This window comes from Myzus persicae, unplaced genomic scaffold (assembly GCF_001856785.1).
Source record: "Myzus persicae strain clone G006 unplaced genomic scaffold, MPER_G0061.0, whole genome shotgun sequence".
Lineage (NCBI taxonomy): Eukaryota > Metazoa > Arthropoda > Insecta > Hemiptera > Aphididae > Myzus > Myzus persicae.
The window spans coordinates 1-16,599 of record NW_019104391.1 but is presented as its reverse complement, the minus strand read 5'-3'; the positions used below and the strand labels follow the sequence as shown (position 1 = coordinate 16,599).

Genomic DNA, 16,599 nt, shown 5'->3' with positions numbered 1-16,599 from the left:
CTATTAAAATTAATTTTTTTTATTGAAGGTAGAAATGTGGCTTCATCTAATACCTTTTGAGAGTCCATATTGTTATCATTTTTTCTATCCACATATTATACCATACTTGGCCTTCTTCAATATTCTCTACAAATTCTCCATAAAATGATTTTAGATTTTAAAGTTCTATAATAAATTCTTCTTTTTTAGTTTGTTTTAAATACTTGGGATGAACTGAAATAATCTCATTCTTTGAATTGTCTTTTGAAAACCTTTCATTTAACGATGTTATCAGTGAATCTAAATAAGGTATGTAAATAGACATGCCAAGCCATCATATCCTTGTCTCATCAATTAATTTGGGTTCAAACCCTATTCTTGTAAACTAAAAATAATTTTATTTGATATACTTTCTGAGTCCAATTTTTCCAATGGAATAAACCCAACAAAGTCTTCTTTTATAGCGGTTTAGTTAATTTCATAAGTCACATATTCTAAATATATTGATAATTGTTCTATTCCCGCTATATCCATTGAATAACATTCAGCTTCCTTGACACGTTTTAAAATCATATTACAAATTACATAATAGAATCTACGATACTTATAAGTATACTTTCAACTCTAAAATGTTGAAAAACTAGTAAATTAGCCGTGTCATCAGTTTTTCCTCCAAGTGGTATTCCGCGTACACCAAGGAAAATAATAGAAGATATTATTGAATGCATTTACAACAGACAAGTCAGATGCTAGACCACGATCGCGATAGCACGATACGTATCACTTATCAATGGACTATAAATTGGTCCGTATTATTATAGTATTCATTAATACTAAAAAACAGTACAAACAAGAAATGTAATACACAATTAGTTTTTTAAATGAAAAACATATAGCTTTTAAAATATTCATAAAAATATACTATAAAGTACAATCATTGTCAAAAAATAACAGTGGGAGGGGGGTGGCGCCATGGCCCCTCCACCCCTGGGGCACCCTTGTTTTAAAGTAAGTTTTGAGTACTTAAAGTATTGATACTTGAAAATGTCCATAATTCACTTAGAAATTAAAATATCGTAAAAATAACCTCGAGAGAACACAGATTATGGTTTTACCTTAAAGTTTGATAATAGGTCAATTCATTCTTAAATCAAAGTTAACAATACAATATTGAAACTAGAGAACGAAAATTTGCCATGTCGTATGTACTAAAACGGAGACAACACATGTGGATGCGGCATCTGCTGAAGAAGTATCTTGAGGAGATATAAATTTCTGATTTTCAAATGAGAACATTTTCTTCTATTAGTTATTTTTTTGTTAATTTTTTTGAAAACTTTATTGTATTGGTATCAAAATTGAAATGAGTAGTTTTGAGTTAATTAACTTTATGTACCTACTTAAGATAATAGGTCCACGATAATGGGGTTTTATAGGACATGGGAGTTATGGTGATTTTAAATCTTAATCTGAATCTGCGCGGCCGATCCAGGAAGGTATCCTCGAAGTAGCTTACTAACGTCGATAAATTGTTTTCATAGTTAACAAAATAAGTCGAGTCAACTAATTTTTCAAAATAGTTTTTAACTTTAATTGTTCGTACAAATGCCAAAGCTGCCAAATGTCGTACTTGTAATGAGAATTCAACATTTCCAGAGTATAGCTCCTGTAAACCATTTTCTTGGACTTTCTGCCATAGGCAGGTTGAAAGTGAAAATAACTTCCTTTTATCTTTGATTTGCGGAAATTTATCATTAAACGCTGTTTCAAATGTTTTTTCAAAATCTATTAAGATAGAATAAGGGTTTAAATCCGGATTATTATGCTATAGCATTTGTAACATTTCGTTGTATGAATTGGTCGTTCGGTTGGTCATGAGAATATAGATAAGCGGAATAGTTGTTCTATTTTTATAACCATTTATTGTATATAATTGACAAAATAATTTCGGAACTGCTTGAAATGTTCCATCTGCCATCCAATTTTTAAATGTATGAAGTGTGTCCAAATTTTCTTTTGCAGTAAACATTAATTTTCTATTTTCTTAATTATTATTATACTAGGTGACCCGGCAATGCTTTGCTATTGCTAGATTTCAGTACATTTATATATGTTTAGGAATATGTGAAAAGTTTAATATGAATTATATCAGATATTTAATTTGATTAATTTATTTAGTATAATTTTATATTTAAGTGTGGAATATATTTTTTACGTTATGATGTGTGATTTTTATTCTTTTGTCAATCATATCAATTTGTCTTAAGCATTAAATATTTCTGGATACACCACTTCAAGTGTCTCGCTTCTGAGGCCAGCACAAATAGATTTTGTAGCACGTGATACGTGACAGAGCTATGTACAATTGACCATGGGAAAAACACTGGACGGTTAAGTCTAAACCTGCAACGCTTAATGTTTGACCTTGTGCCTTATTAATAGTCATTGCTAAGCTTTAATTCACAGGAAATTGGAGCCGTTTGAACTGGAATGACAAATTGGTTGGTATCATTGGTATTCTAGGAACCAAGACCATTTCCCCAGCTCCACATCCAGTGAGGATTATACATTCAAGAAGACAGTTTTTTAAAGATTATATTTGTAATCTTGTATACCATCGCATAATTTTAGTGGACTTAAGTTACGAAGTAAAATTATAGAAGAACCTACCTTTCGAACTAATTCTTCTGGTTTCAACAGGATGGGGCCACAGCTCATACGGCCCGCTGTTCTCGTGCTTTATTGCAAAAAATGTTTTTTAGTCGCCTGATCTCCTTACGGGAAAACATTACATGACCTGCTCGCTCCTCTGATTTGAGCCCGTGTGACTATTTCTTATGGAGATACCTTAAAACTGAAGTTTTCATACACCGACCTAGAACCATTGAAGAACTAAAAGAGGCCATCCGTCAAGAAACCTCCGCTATTCTATTCGATATGCTGGCGAGAGTGATGGAAAACTTTCGAGAACGGCTCCATATGTGCGTCGCTCGTGAAGGCATCATTTAGACGATATAATTTTTAAAAAAACCTTTTATAATAACGTTTTTAGAAATAAAATTTTTTTTCTTGATCTTGTATCGTTTTTTTAAATTCTCCTCGGAAATGTGGGAGTCCATTATGCCGCAAACTGTATTAATATGGCACCTAACAGTGACAGCTCATAGTGTTCACAGTATGTTTTGCACAAATACTTTTCCCCCAGATGCACGATCAAAAAGTAAACAACAGAAAAAAGTTTGTTTTAGAACATCTGCATTCTTTGAATAAACTTCTTTTAAATTCTCAATAGACTTAGCTTTTATAGTATGTATATTATTTAAATTTGGTACTAGCCTACCTTCTTTTTTCATGAGGTTACATTAATTTAATTAAGAAAATAACATATTTTATATGATTACATGATGAATATCTATATAATGATAAATTATGATTTCAGACCAAACTACAAGTTCTAGTTCATCAACCACGTCATCACCTACACCAACATTTAAAGGGTTTGCCATCAGCAACAACTAAAATAATGAAATTGCAAAATAAAAAGATAAAGTCTCCCACAAATCTAAAGAATAATGCACTTCAAGGAATCAATAATAAAAAAGGAATATATCTTGTGTATTTACATAGATTTAGTGAGTTTTATTAACTTGGCACATATTCAAATTAATCTACCAATAATTAGATTTTTTTTAACTTACAGTGTTATTAAAATATTTACAATATTTAAATATTTTTTGTCTTTAGCTCAAACTTCTTCAAACATTAAAAAGATGAAACCATGCAGAACATGTGGTTGTACATGCTCTTCAGGTATATTTTCAGTTAAATTCATAAGGCATTATACATCTTATATAAAAAAAACATTGAGTATTCTAAATTGAAACAGTTAACAGTTAATTTTAACTAAAAGGATATTCTAAAACTTTCCTTAAAATACTATATACAATTAACTGATTACCATTATTAATGTTTGACTATAAAATAGTTAAATAGATGTTAGAATCATAATGTAATAGTTACCTACATTATTATTATAATTCTTAATAATTATCAACAAAAAAATGATTTGATTATGTTAATTACCAACTTCACATACTTAAATTATTTATTTTTATTAGGTTCCTACGTCAGCTTCAGAAATTATTACAAAAGCTAATTTGGAATCGGCCTGAAGAAGCATAGAATATAGGATAACACAAGAGGCCAAAACAACAAGACACTTATTTGCAGCCTATAATAATGTTGGAGATATTGACAGAATAATGCAAGAAGAACAAATAAAAACATGACCAAATTGAACTTGCAAGATTTTCAGAATTTCGATTCTCTATAAAAAAAAAAACTGACCTTGAGCTAATAAAGAAACTGGTAAAATTACTTCTCGAACTGTACAGTTTTATTTTATTGATAAATCTGTTATCTTATTATTTTAGAAATGTTTTATGATGATAAATATTAAAAGTGGTATGAAAGTAACAGAAAATTTAACTGCGGTTACGCCAGAAGTCAGTACTATCAAAGGTCCGAGTCTAAAACTGAAGGATATTTCAAGACAAGTTAGCCGATGGTTTTCAGGTGCCAAGAACCGTGAAGGTGGGAAGAAGGAAATGCAATATAAAATGATGGAAAGTAGAGAAAATAAAAATGAATAGAATATAACAGTCTTGATTGTGTAATAGGAAATAAGCATCTAGTACATAAACTCTACGGAGATTCACCGTACCCACATAGATCCTCCAATCTGAGATATTTTGTACCGAATTCCTACAGGATTTCCCTGATTTTCAAACCATCTTTGACAGTTTGACACGGCATTCCGTAACCAATAACCCTGTACGCGAGATGCTGACTGGAAAGCTCACACATGACACCATCCACAGTAGCATCCAAATCGCTATTACCAACACCGCTAACGCTATGTACGCCGCCTCTGCCAATTCTGCTGATACATCAGAAAGACTTGTTACCGCCGCCCATCAGCTTAACTCCCCTTGATTGTGTATATTTAAGAATTGTTTTTAAATAAAATATTTTGAAAGCACAAAAAATAGCTCAAGATAAACAGGTTAAGAAACGCTGCTGTGATTATTGAGGCTTTAGTGTGTCAATCCGCGGATACCAGCGAAAATGATTTCTAGCGCCCCATGCGGTAATATTAAGCTTTATTTAATTTAATTATTTATTTTTTCTATGATACTTTTTGAATTTCGCCATGTATTTTAGTCCTAACATACAAGGTAATCTACATATTATTTTAAGATTTTTATGAGATTTTTTTACTTAAATAAACAATTATAATACATGATGATAACACGGATATTATAAAAAATGTACTAACATAATATCCAACTGGATACAAGTTTTGAAAGTTTATTTTTGGTCCTATTATTTTTATTTGATTTTTTTATTTTCAATGTATGTAAATTGTCTCATACGCATTACTATATACATGGTAAACATATCTATAATAATTTCATATTTATGAATAGAACATGAAAATGTCAGGATTGTTACATTTAGAAAAAATTCATTGTAAGTATTTTCAAATACATCACCAGCACTTGCATGTTTACAAAAACAAGTTTCTAATACTTTAAATATTTTGTATAAGTTACCACTAGAACGAGTTAAAAACCTTTACTTTTTAAATTTACTAACTGATCCATAAGTAAATTACTTTCACTCTTTACATTTTGTATAACATACTTAGATACCTTAGATTTTTTGCATAGTCATCAAGCTAAGTACCTACCTGCAGATTTAATTAAAAATGTATCAGACATTTATATAATAAATAATATTAAACCATCTTTACCCTCCTAAATAGTAACATACATAAAGTTGGCCCCCCGACTTGGTGCAAAAGTTTTCAAAATTATTGCAAACAATTGTAAATTAATTGTAAATAATTGTAAATCCAATCTCCGAATTTGTAAACACCCCCCTCGGCCGTTGAGTCAAAAATAAATTTTGGGGGGCCAAGTTCACGCAGCCCCCCGACTTTGACCGATTGACTTCGGACAATTTTTAAACGATTTTAAATTAATTGTAAATAATTGTGAACGCAATTACCCGAATTTGTAAATTATCAGAAAACTTAGAAATCAAAAAACAGAAGTCGGGAGGCCAAGTTCACGTAGCCCCCGACTTTGGTCCAGAGCCCAGAAATCCGACCAACTATATGTTGGCTGATATTTAATAAATAGACGATTAAGAATAATATTGTTAATAATATTTTTTTAAGTTATAAGGTAGTGTGGAAGTTACATTAATTTCTTATTTGATTTTATCCTGTAATTTCTTATAATTTTTATAGAATTTCTACCATCTACCTCTTTTCAAAACTTGTTTGCGTGTAAATTAACTTTATTACAAATGTATTATATTATAAACATGTTATTATTACTTAATTTGACTGTTGTCGTATAATATTAGTTGTTACCTACTCAATTGAATTCAATTCAATTCAAAAAAATCGACTGTGCAGAGTGTGCTCCGCACACAGGCCTCAGGCCTCAAAAGCTTTAAAGACTCATGTTAAACTATTATTAAATTATTAAAATATATCAAATATTTGTTATTGACTCGATAATGAAACTATGATATGTTATTTAGTATCTATTTATTAATTTACTATTACTGTTATCCTTGGACCTATCAGAAGCCTAGTAAAGAAGTATAAATACATACTATATATTTTCATCAGTATTTATATGTAATGCTATGTATATTATTATATGGTACCGTCGTACCTATCAAACACTGTCTTGTTGGTTTTTAGTTTTTCACTGTTTATTTCTAATGATACTTTTGAAACTTGTTGTGAAGCACTTGCATATTTTCCATTTTTTTTTATTTTTATCGCATGGAATCGTGATTACGGTTTTTTTGCACAGTTTATGGTCCAAGAAAAAAATAGTAAATTTTCCTGTTAGTTACAAAATACTGTACCTAAGTAATCTATACAACAAAAATATTAATACCTTATTTAGTAAGTTGATATTAGGTAATTTGGTTCATTGTTAAATTTTGTTGTTAGTAAAATAAGACCAAATATGTTACTGACCAATATAATACAATACGTTTATGTACCAAGAATAATGAAAAATAAATTCAATTTTTAAAATGTTAAGTCTCTGTAAATTTATGATAGCTGAAAAACATCAATTGAGACGTATAGTTATATAAAAACGTCTAAATTCTAAAAATAAAAGTTAACTACCTATATTCAATATAATTTATTAAATCACACTATTAAAATATTACTATTAAAGGGGGAGGGGGACAAACAAACTTTTAATTAAACTATAATTATTACATGTAGTGTTGTTTTTGTTACATACTTACATATACCTTAGGTGCCAATGCTGATTATAATTAATGAATAATTCATTGGTACTAATCGTACTAGCCACTAAGTAAATATAAATATTATTGTGCATTTAATTGTCGCACACCACAGCTTCCAAGATAATCACAGCGTTCTGATGCCATATAAAAGTAAATTTTTAAGTATCCATAAAATATTTGCAATAACTCTACTAGTATTTGTTAAATAAATTGTAATTTAACCACTTCAAGATTTAAAATACCTAGGTAGATATCTACTTATTTAAATCACAATAAATTATATTTTCCATCAGGCTGAATTTTATTGTTTAACTACATGCTTAAAAGCTAAGGCCAAAGTTAAGGTTTGACCTTACCCATTTTAGCTCACTTGATTTTTTATAGTTCTATATAACTATAGAATCGGTCTTCCCGGATACAATAAAAAAATCGGTAGAAGTGTAAAACGGTTCTGGGAGGTTAGGTTAGGTTAAACATTTTCTTTTTTTTATGTTTAATCTAAATTTTTGTCAACCGATCTTTTTATGGCAAAACAAAAAGTTATCTATAATATTATAAACATTTTATAATTATATGATTGCATAAAATTGAAAAAATAATTTAATCAAAATAATCAAAATTTTGTGAAAACACCTGACTAGTTTTTATGCATTGTTTTTACTGTTAGGGGAACGTGGGGGGAATGGCGGCCAGTGGGTAATACCGGTCAGTGACATATCTCATGAAATATGATAGCTAAAATTTAGATTTTCACGTTATTTGATAAGTGTTGTTATCAAAACCTAATATCAGATGTCTCAAAATGATAAACACAATTTTTCCCACCAAAAGTTGGTTATCAATTTTATTATCACTTTTGATCTAATATTTTTCAAAACCGAAAATCATCTGAAGGTAAGAGTTTTAATTTTTTTTTCTACATTAATGGTTGTATTTACCTCTAAATATTATGAGGATTACAATTATGTGATCATGATTCACCTAAATAGTATGGTTTTTAAGTAAATGCATTTATTTAAAAATAACTATGAAAGGGGTATTACCGGCCAAATGTGATGAGGTAATTGCGGTCAAATTTTGTCTGACTGTCATTACCCCGCCTCAAATAAATTATATTAAATATTAGGTATAATTTTAATAGGTTAATAATTTATTTTAGATGCCACGAACATACATTAGAAAAACAACTAAAGGTAGTTGGAATACCGAAGACTTAGTACAAGCCATAAATGTTGTTGCTAATAAAGAGATGAGTATGCGTAAGGCTGCTAAAAAATTCAATATACCATACAGTACTCTCCAAGAAAGAATAAACCACAGTAATTATCAACCTCCAAGATTAGGTTGTATGTCAGTGTTTTCATCATCAAACGAACAAGAAATTGCTGATCATGTAATTAAACTAGCTAATCTTTTTTATGGTTTGATCCCTTTACAACTAAGAGCAGCTGCCTATACATTTGCTGTTAAAAATAATATTAAAAACAAATTTAATCATCATCATAAGCTTGCTGGTGTTGATTGGTTTCGAAATTTTATTAGACGGAATCCTTCTGTAACTGTAAGAAAACCTGAAGCCACTAGTACGAGTCGAATTACTGCATTTAACAAAACAGAGGTTTCACTATTCTTTCAAAATCTTGAAAAAGTAATGGAAAAATATAATTTTACTCCAGCTAATATTTATAATATGGATGAGACAGGGATTAGTACAGTACAGGATCCAGGCAAAATTATTGCTCCAAAAGGCCAGAAAAGAGTGGGCTCTATTACTAGTTGGGAAAGAGGAAAGAATGTAACAGTAATCTGTGGAATGAGTTCATCTGGAACATTTATTCCACCAACTTTTATTATTCCTAGGAAAAGGATGAGCAATCAATTAACTAAAAATGGTCCTCCTGTAGCATTATATCAATGTACAAAAAATGGTTGGACTAATGAAGAAGTTTTTCTTGAATGGCTCAAACATTTCAATCATTATGCAAAACCATCACAAGAATATCCTGTCTTATTAATATTAGATAACCACAACAGTCATATTTCCATGGCAGCCTATGAGTTTTGCAGATCAAAACATATTGTTATGTTATCATTACCACCTCATACTTCCCATAGACTACAGCCATTAGATGTTAGTTTTTTTGGTCCACTAAAAGCTGCATTTAAAAGAGAGTGTGACTTATATATTAAATCACATTGCCTAGTAAAAATAACACCATATGATTTAGCAGAGTTATTTAATAAAGCTTATTCTTGTGTAGCTACAATACAGAAAGGGATTTCAGGGTTTGCCTCAACGGGCATTGTGCCACTGAATCCGAATATTTTCACCGATGAAGATTATTTTGCTGCTGCCACATTAAATTGTGATGATCCAATTAATGTAATTGAAACCCCTAATACTTCAAACTCAACTCCTCAATCTTCTAAGAATGCTGATGATTCTCTTGTTTCACCTCAAATATCTCAAAGCCTGGTTAGTATTGAAGAATTAACACCAATTCCTAAAAAAATGCCGATAAAAATAGTGAGAAGAGTAGCTGCTAAACAGCACTCCACTTTGATAACAGGTACTCCCATGAAAGATAAACTGCAAGAAAGAGAAAAAAAAAGAAAAGAAAAGTCAACAAAAACAGAAGCAAAACTTCAAAAAATAAGAAATTCTAAACCTAAATGTAAGTAAATATAGTTTGGTAGCTTACCAAGCTAAAAAAAATATAATATATTATAATATAATATATTATTTTCATTTTATTTTTTTATTTTTTTAGGCACAAAAAAAGATAAAATCACAAAACGAAACCTTTTTGATGACTTTGAAAATGATTTAAAACACAAATGTAAGTAGAATCAGTATTTAATTAAATTATTAAGATGGATAGGTATATTTTACTAACTACAAAAAAATATGTAATCAAATTGGTTTGTGTTTTTATAGCTGAAAAAAAAAAGTCTCTGCAAAAAGACTTTTTGATCAATCAAGTGATGATGAAAGTGTTGATATAATGGAGATATGTGATGATGATAGTGATGACAACATCAATGATGGCAGTGAAGTATGTTTAATTTGTGAAGAGTATGGTAAAAATGAAGTTTGGTATCGGTGCACTAGTTGTGGGTTTAGGGTACACGCTGATTGCAGCGATGCAGATTCACCAGAAGGCTACATTTGTGATATATGTAATCGATATTTAAGAAAGACTGAAATGAATAATTAAGTTCCTGATATTTGTATACTAAATTATACCTAAGTGTTAACTAGTATTTGTTATTATTAATTGTTAAATTAAATGAAAAGACTTGTCTACATAAGAGCTATACATATTATAATTTGTTTTTTTTTTTTACCAAGCAGGAGAGAACTGCAATTTATATATTCTATTTAAAGTTTACTTATTATATGAAAGTGATAATGTTATTATTAATTGTTAAATTTGATGAAAAGACTTGTCTACCTAAGAGCTATACATATTATGATTTGTTTTTTTTTTGTTTACCAAGCAGGAGAGGACTGCGATTTATATATTCTATTTGAAGTTTTATACATATATTATAATTTGTTTTTTTTCTACCAAGCAGGAGAGGACTGCAATTTATATATCCTATTTGAAGTTTACTTATTATATGAAAGTGATAATTTTATTATTAATTGTTAAATTTGATGAAAGACTGTTTACCTAAGTACTATAATACATACTATAATTTGTTTTTTTTATTTTACCAAGTATGTGGACTGAAATTTATATATCTATTCTATTTAATGATTATTATATTATGAAAGTACATATTTACCTGCCTATATTTTATATATTAGGTAACTTATATTTGTTTATTAAAAAGGCTTAGGTGGCCGCCATTCCCCCACGTTCCCCTACAAATTAGTATATGATGTTTGTTAAGACTTCGATTGGAGTATTCGTGAGTATTATCAAACGTTTATTTTAAATCAAGAATAATTGTAATATTTGTTGGTACATTACCTACCGAGATCATCTTCAGTTAAAATCTTCTATATGCTTGTTTAAAACATAGTTTATTTCCTTTCAGTATGACATATTTTAAAATAAAAAATTATGATTAATTAAAAACACTAACTTGTATCTTTAGTTTAAAAAAAAGAATACAACTTTAAAATTCCTCGATAAAAATATTACTTTTTGGTATAAACCAATAAATGTGGATTCACTTTCATTTGTCCAGGTTTCTTAAATCTCGTGATTTTTTTCACCAAATCGTTATGAATTTCCCATATTTGCAAACGGCGTACACGGCTTACATAATGTCCATTAGTATAGTTGATGGATCCATTTAATAAAAAGCTAGATAAACAGTATAATGTAGTATAATTTCATTTTCATTCAATTAATTAATAAATTATACGTAACTCTCGTTATTGACACTCAATTCTATCGGGAAGTGAGACATAGTAAAATGTTTGGTTCCCACGACTTGGTCCATTTCAATAAATATATGGTTGCTTAATTTTTTGTTTGCCGAAACTATTCCGTTACATGATGGTTGATGACAGTTATAATTTCTCTCTTCTGTGTATATTTTTAGCAGCCCTTCCAAATTTGATATTTTCTGAAGTTTTTCTGTATCCAAAATAATTGTACTACAATTTTTGAAGTTATTGGCATTTTTACAATTTATATTAGAACATTTGATATCTTCTTTAGCTGAAGGAAATTCTTGTAATAATTTATAAATTATGAATGTTACGTTGCACTCAGAGTTTATAACTTTCAAACCAGATACTCCGTCATNTTCTTGTAATAATTTATAAATTATGAATGTTACGTTGCACTCAGAGTTTATAACTTTCAAACCAGATACTCCGTCATTTTCTTTAAATATTTTCCGTATTAATTTAACTCGCTCTTTACATATAGTTTTTGGGGAATTTCCACAAGCAACTGATTTACAAAAGGAAAATTTTTACTTTTATCCCCCAAAGTACTAACTAGATTCACTTTCATATCAGAAAAGGTACTATTGAAGAAAATCTAAGCATTTTTACTGTCCTAAAATGTGTATACAACCAATAAAATCGTCGCTCTCGTTAAAATCTAAAATGACTAAAAAGTTATTAAAAAATATAACAATCAGTTCATAATTTTTTTTTTATATAAAAAAGGCTTAGCGCAAAAATTAAGGCGTTACAAATTCTGAAAAGTTCTTAATATTTAAAAATTATTTAAGAAAAAATTGTTTTCTGAAAATTATGACATTTTTAAAGGTGTGTTACACCAGCACCCGTAATTTCAAAATCATGATTTTTAATCACGCAGTATTATGTACTTTATTTTGTACAATTATGTACATTTGTTGGAATTTTTTGGAGCCTACCCTCCTCCCACCATTTAGTTATGCAATGTCATAAAAAATATATAAAAAAAGTATATTTATAAAAATCAATTTTTTAATAAATAATGCAAATTACAAAAAAATATATTTAATAAAAATTTAAATATACATATTTAAAAAAAAATTTTTAAGTGTATATTTTTTATAAAATTTTATTTAAATTCTTTATTTACTTTCATTTTTTTTATCATAAGTGTTTTTTACAAAAATTTTGATTTCTTCATAAAACATAAAACTAAATAAGGAATTTAAAAAAATGTATAAAAAATCAATTTTTTAAAATATATTTAAATTTTTAATAAACATATTTTTTTGTAATTTGCATTATTTATTAAAAATTGATTTTTTAAATATCACTTTTTTATATATTTTTTATGACATTGCATAACTAAATGGTGGGAGGAGGGTAGGCTCCAACAAATTCCAACAATGTCCAACAAGTTCACTTGAACATTGTTGGAAGGTTTCTGAAAAGTTCTGCTAACATTGAAATGCTAACTTCACATATGTCTAAATTGTTAGTAATTGTATAATGTTAAATGTATCTATGTGAATTTTATCAATTTTTTCGTACTCTGCATCGGCATTTTCATTGTGATTTTTACTGTTGTTAAATTTATTTCCATTTTTAGAAAATACAATTTGTTTTTCTGATACATAATAGGTACTGTACTGTTCAAAGTTGAAATTCGTGAAAATTAACACTGATCCAAGTGCTGGGGTACACGTTACCACCCATGGCTAATTTCTGTGAAAATTGTGTAATAATTTTTAAATATTAGCAAATTGGTTTTCAGAATTTGCAGATAAATTCCCCACTCAGAATAAAAAAAATAATATAGGGGGGGGGGAACTCCACGTAGCCCTCCTTTAGAACCATGAACTTCAAATTGCTACCAATATTTTGCAAACAGCCGCTAACTAATTTATAATTTCGAGTCCAAACTCATACCAATCGTTGGTGTTTATACGTGTGTATAGTGTATAGTATAATATATAATTATATTATGCGTAATACACAATTAAAATAATATACTACTTCTTACATAAATCTATTTAGGTTATTTTATTCAAAATTATTTTTTATCCTATTTAGACTTAAAGAGAATAAAGCTAAATGATTTTGAAAAAAACAATTAGAATAGAAATAAAAAAATAAAATGAATAGAAAAAACAATAAAAATCATAAAAAAATAAATAGAATAAAAAACAAAAAAATAATTTCTTAAAATCTAAATAGAATAAAAAATTAAATAGAAAACAAATTGAATAAAAAATCATACTTGTAAAAAAAAGGTAAAAAGAATAAAAAAAACTTAAAAAACAAAAATCTAAATAGAATGAAAAAAAATTTGAATAAAATAACCTAAATAGAATTATGTAAAATACTTTTATTATTAGTATATTATTTTAATTGTGTATTACATAATATAATTTTATATTATACTATACAGTATACATACGAATAAACATCGACGCTTGGTATGAGTTTAGACTCGAAATTATAAATAAGTTAGCGGCTGTTGGCAAAATGTTAGCAGCATTTTTAATTTCGTTGCTTAAAAGGGGGAGGGCTGCGTGAAGTTGGCCCCCCAATCTTTTTTTTTTTTATTCTGGTTGGGGTATTTATTTGCAATTCTGGAAACCAATTTGCAAATATTTGCAAATTATGCATTTGCAAAATGATTACATAATTTTCACAGAAATTGGCCATGGGGGAGGGGGGCAACTTTACGCGCATTAATTCCATTTAATGTACTTTGATCTATAAGTACATAATCTTTAGTTAATTTATTTTTGACTCAACGGCCGAGGGGGGTGTTTACAAATTCGGAGATTGGATTTACAATTATTTACAATTAACTTACAATTGTTTGCAATAATTTTGAAAACTTTTGCACAAAGTCGGGGGGCCAACTTCATGTACGTTAAATAGTATACCACACATTCAAAAACTGAACTCTTTGTATAATCATGCTCTAAAAATATATCTTCACAGTCCCAGTTATCTTCATTTATCAAGTCTAATTTATTCTTCATGTTTTTAATTTTTTCTTCACGCAATAATTTATTTGAAATAAGATCTGTAAAGTCGCATATTTGAAGTACTGGTTTTTAGACTGTAGAGTATGTAGGTAAATATATAAAGTACTTATTATAGGTCATGTATACCCATTTAAATTATTCACCATCATTAATTGTACAGTTACCAAAATTTAGGTGGTTTTATTAGAGAAGATACAGTCAATTTTCTATACAGTAAAAATGTTGGCGTAGGCGGATGGTCGTTAAGACCAGAAACTTGATGTATTACAACAAAAAATGTCTTTAAACAATACATGTTAGAAAGCGTAAGATGGTCAATCTTTAAAATTAAATATTACATACTTCCAGAATATCTTGATTCATTTTAGCAGTTAATAAAAATGAAAAATTACATTTGTCCAACAGATATTTTGAAAGTTTGATGGTAGATTTAATTATTACTCTTAATCCTTCAGCTGTTTGCTGAGTTAAAAATTAATTTGAAGATATGACTTTTGACTCCCAAGAATCTAACCATTTCATTGCATTTTCAAGAATCTAAGTACATTATTTTAAAAATGGACTTGAATTAATTAATAAAATAGTGTTTTTTACATTTACCTAAAAATATTTCCACGAAGTTTTCTAATTGAACACAATATATGAAAACGTTACACAAACATAACTCTATTTTTATGTTGTTATAGTTTTAAACAATAAACCACAAAAGCTTCATGCAACATAAATATTTGTTAAACATAAAGAAAAACCTCAAATTCATAAGATTTTTTTCTGATTCTTTCAGCAGGAAATTTACAATCTAACGTAGGATCAAATAAATTATTTATAAACAAGGTAAATTGTTCTATTTCTTCGGAATGTATAAGATTTTGTTAATTTCTATTTCTATAAAATTGTATACCTACAGCCATTGAGTTACTGAAAAGCTAATATAATTATTAAAATTAGTTGATAATTTTTAATAGCATTATTATTTAATATATATTACCAATTTAGATATCAGATTTACCTGAGTTGCAAACTTAACTGTCATTTTTGACAAATTAGTTAAATATATGTGATTCCTAGTAATTTTTGGACATACTTTCCTTAGTTTATTTTCATCAAGCCTGTACACTTCAGAAAAATATTCCCATTTTACTAATGGTTTGGAAGGATCCAACTAAATTTATAACTAGACTGCGGATTATATGCATTTGCATATTTGCATATGAAAATTCATATAATCGCCTTTCTCTACCAGGTATGCATATTTCATTGATTCTTGATGTAAACGACATGTAATCATATTTTTATACACGTAAACACACTGATTAAATGTGTTAAAACACATACTGACCGAACTAATTGAACAGATGAGTTTCTACAGCCGTCGTTATTCATATATCTTATCGAGTTTTCGATAAGGTATTATCGTCTCATCGTTTGCACTCACCGTACTCGAACAAAATCAAATCGTATTTTTTTTTATATTCACTGTTCAGTCTCATTCAAGTGCTCCCACAAAACTAAAAATACACGTATTCAGGTTTGAATAAATGAATATCCAGTTACGTTTACTACGGACGGAATGGCGTGTACTGCCAGATATGTGCGAAAAAAGTGCCGTGTTCAAAGAAGTTTCAAATTGTTCAGCATATACGTACAGCTACTCATATCGACTCCCCCAACGAAAAGGGAAGTAACTCGAATTTTATCATTTTTCACTTTTTGATGAAATCTGATAACGGATTTTTTTCTCTATTTCCTACGAAAACGGCAGTAACTTTACTATTCCAGAGAGGTTAGAATTCATAATATTAAAATATATTTATAATCTCACGTCATGATAACGTTTCCGGTGAAAAAAGACGTATC

General features: G+C 28.6%; 1 protein-coding gene across 1 annotated transcript; it reads left to right on the top strand.

The window, feature by feature from the left end:
- Nucleotides 1-8,356: 8,356 nt before the first annotated feature.
- On the top strand, nucleotides 8,357-10,335 carry LOC111041824. The gene is made up of 4 exons (XM_022326260.1): nucleotides 8,357-8,389; nucleotides 8,489-10,004; nucleotides 10,101-10,169; nucleotides 10,268-10,335. Exons 1-4 carry the CDS (start codon nucleotides 8,357-8,359, stop codon nucleotides 10,333-10,335), a joined length of 1,686 nt encoding a protein of 561 aa, XP_022181952.1.
- The last annotated feature ends 6,264 nt before the right edge of the window (nucleotides 10,336-16,599 follow it).

Excerpts from the sequence above, each read along its gene's own strand:
- LOC111041824 (XM_022326260.1), top strand. The coding sequence starts at position 8,357 with ATGAAAGGGGTATTACCGGCCAAATGTGATGAG. Across the intron at positions 8,390-8,488 it reads TACCGGCCAAATGTGATGAG|ATGCCACGAACATACATTAG; the intron begins GTAATTGCGGTC and ends AATTTATTTTAG. Across the intron at positions 10,170-10,267 it reads AAATGATTTAAAACACAAAT|CTGAAAAAAAAAAGTCTCTG; the intron begins GTAAGTAGAATC and ends GTGTTTTTATAG.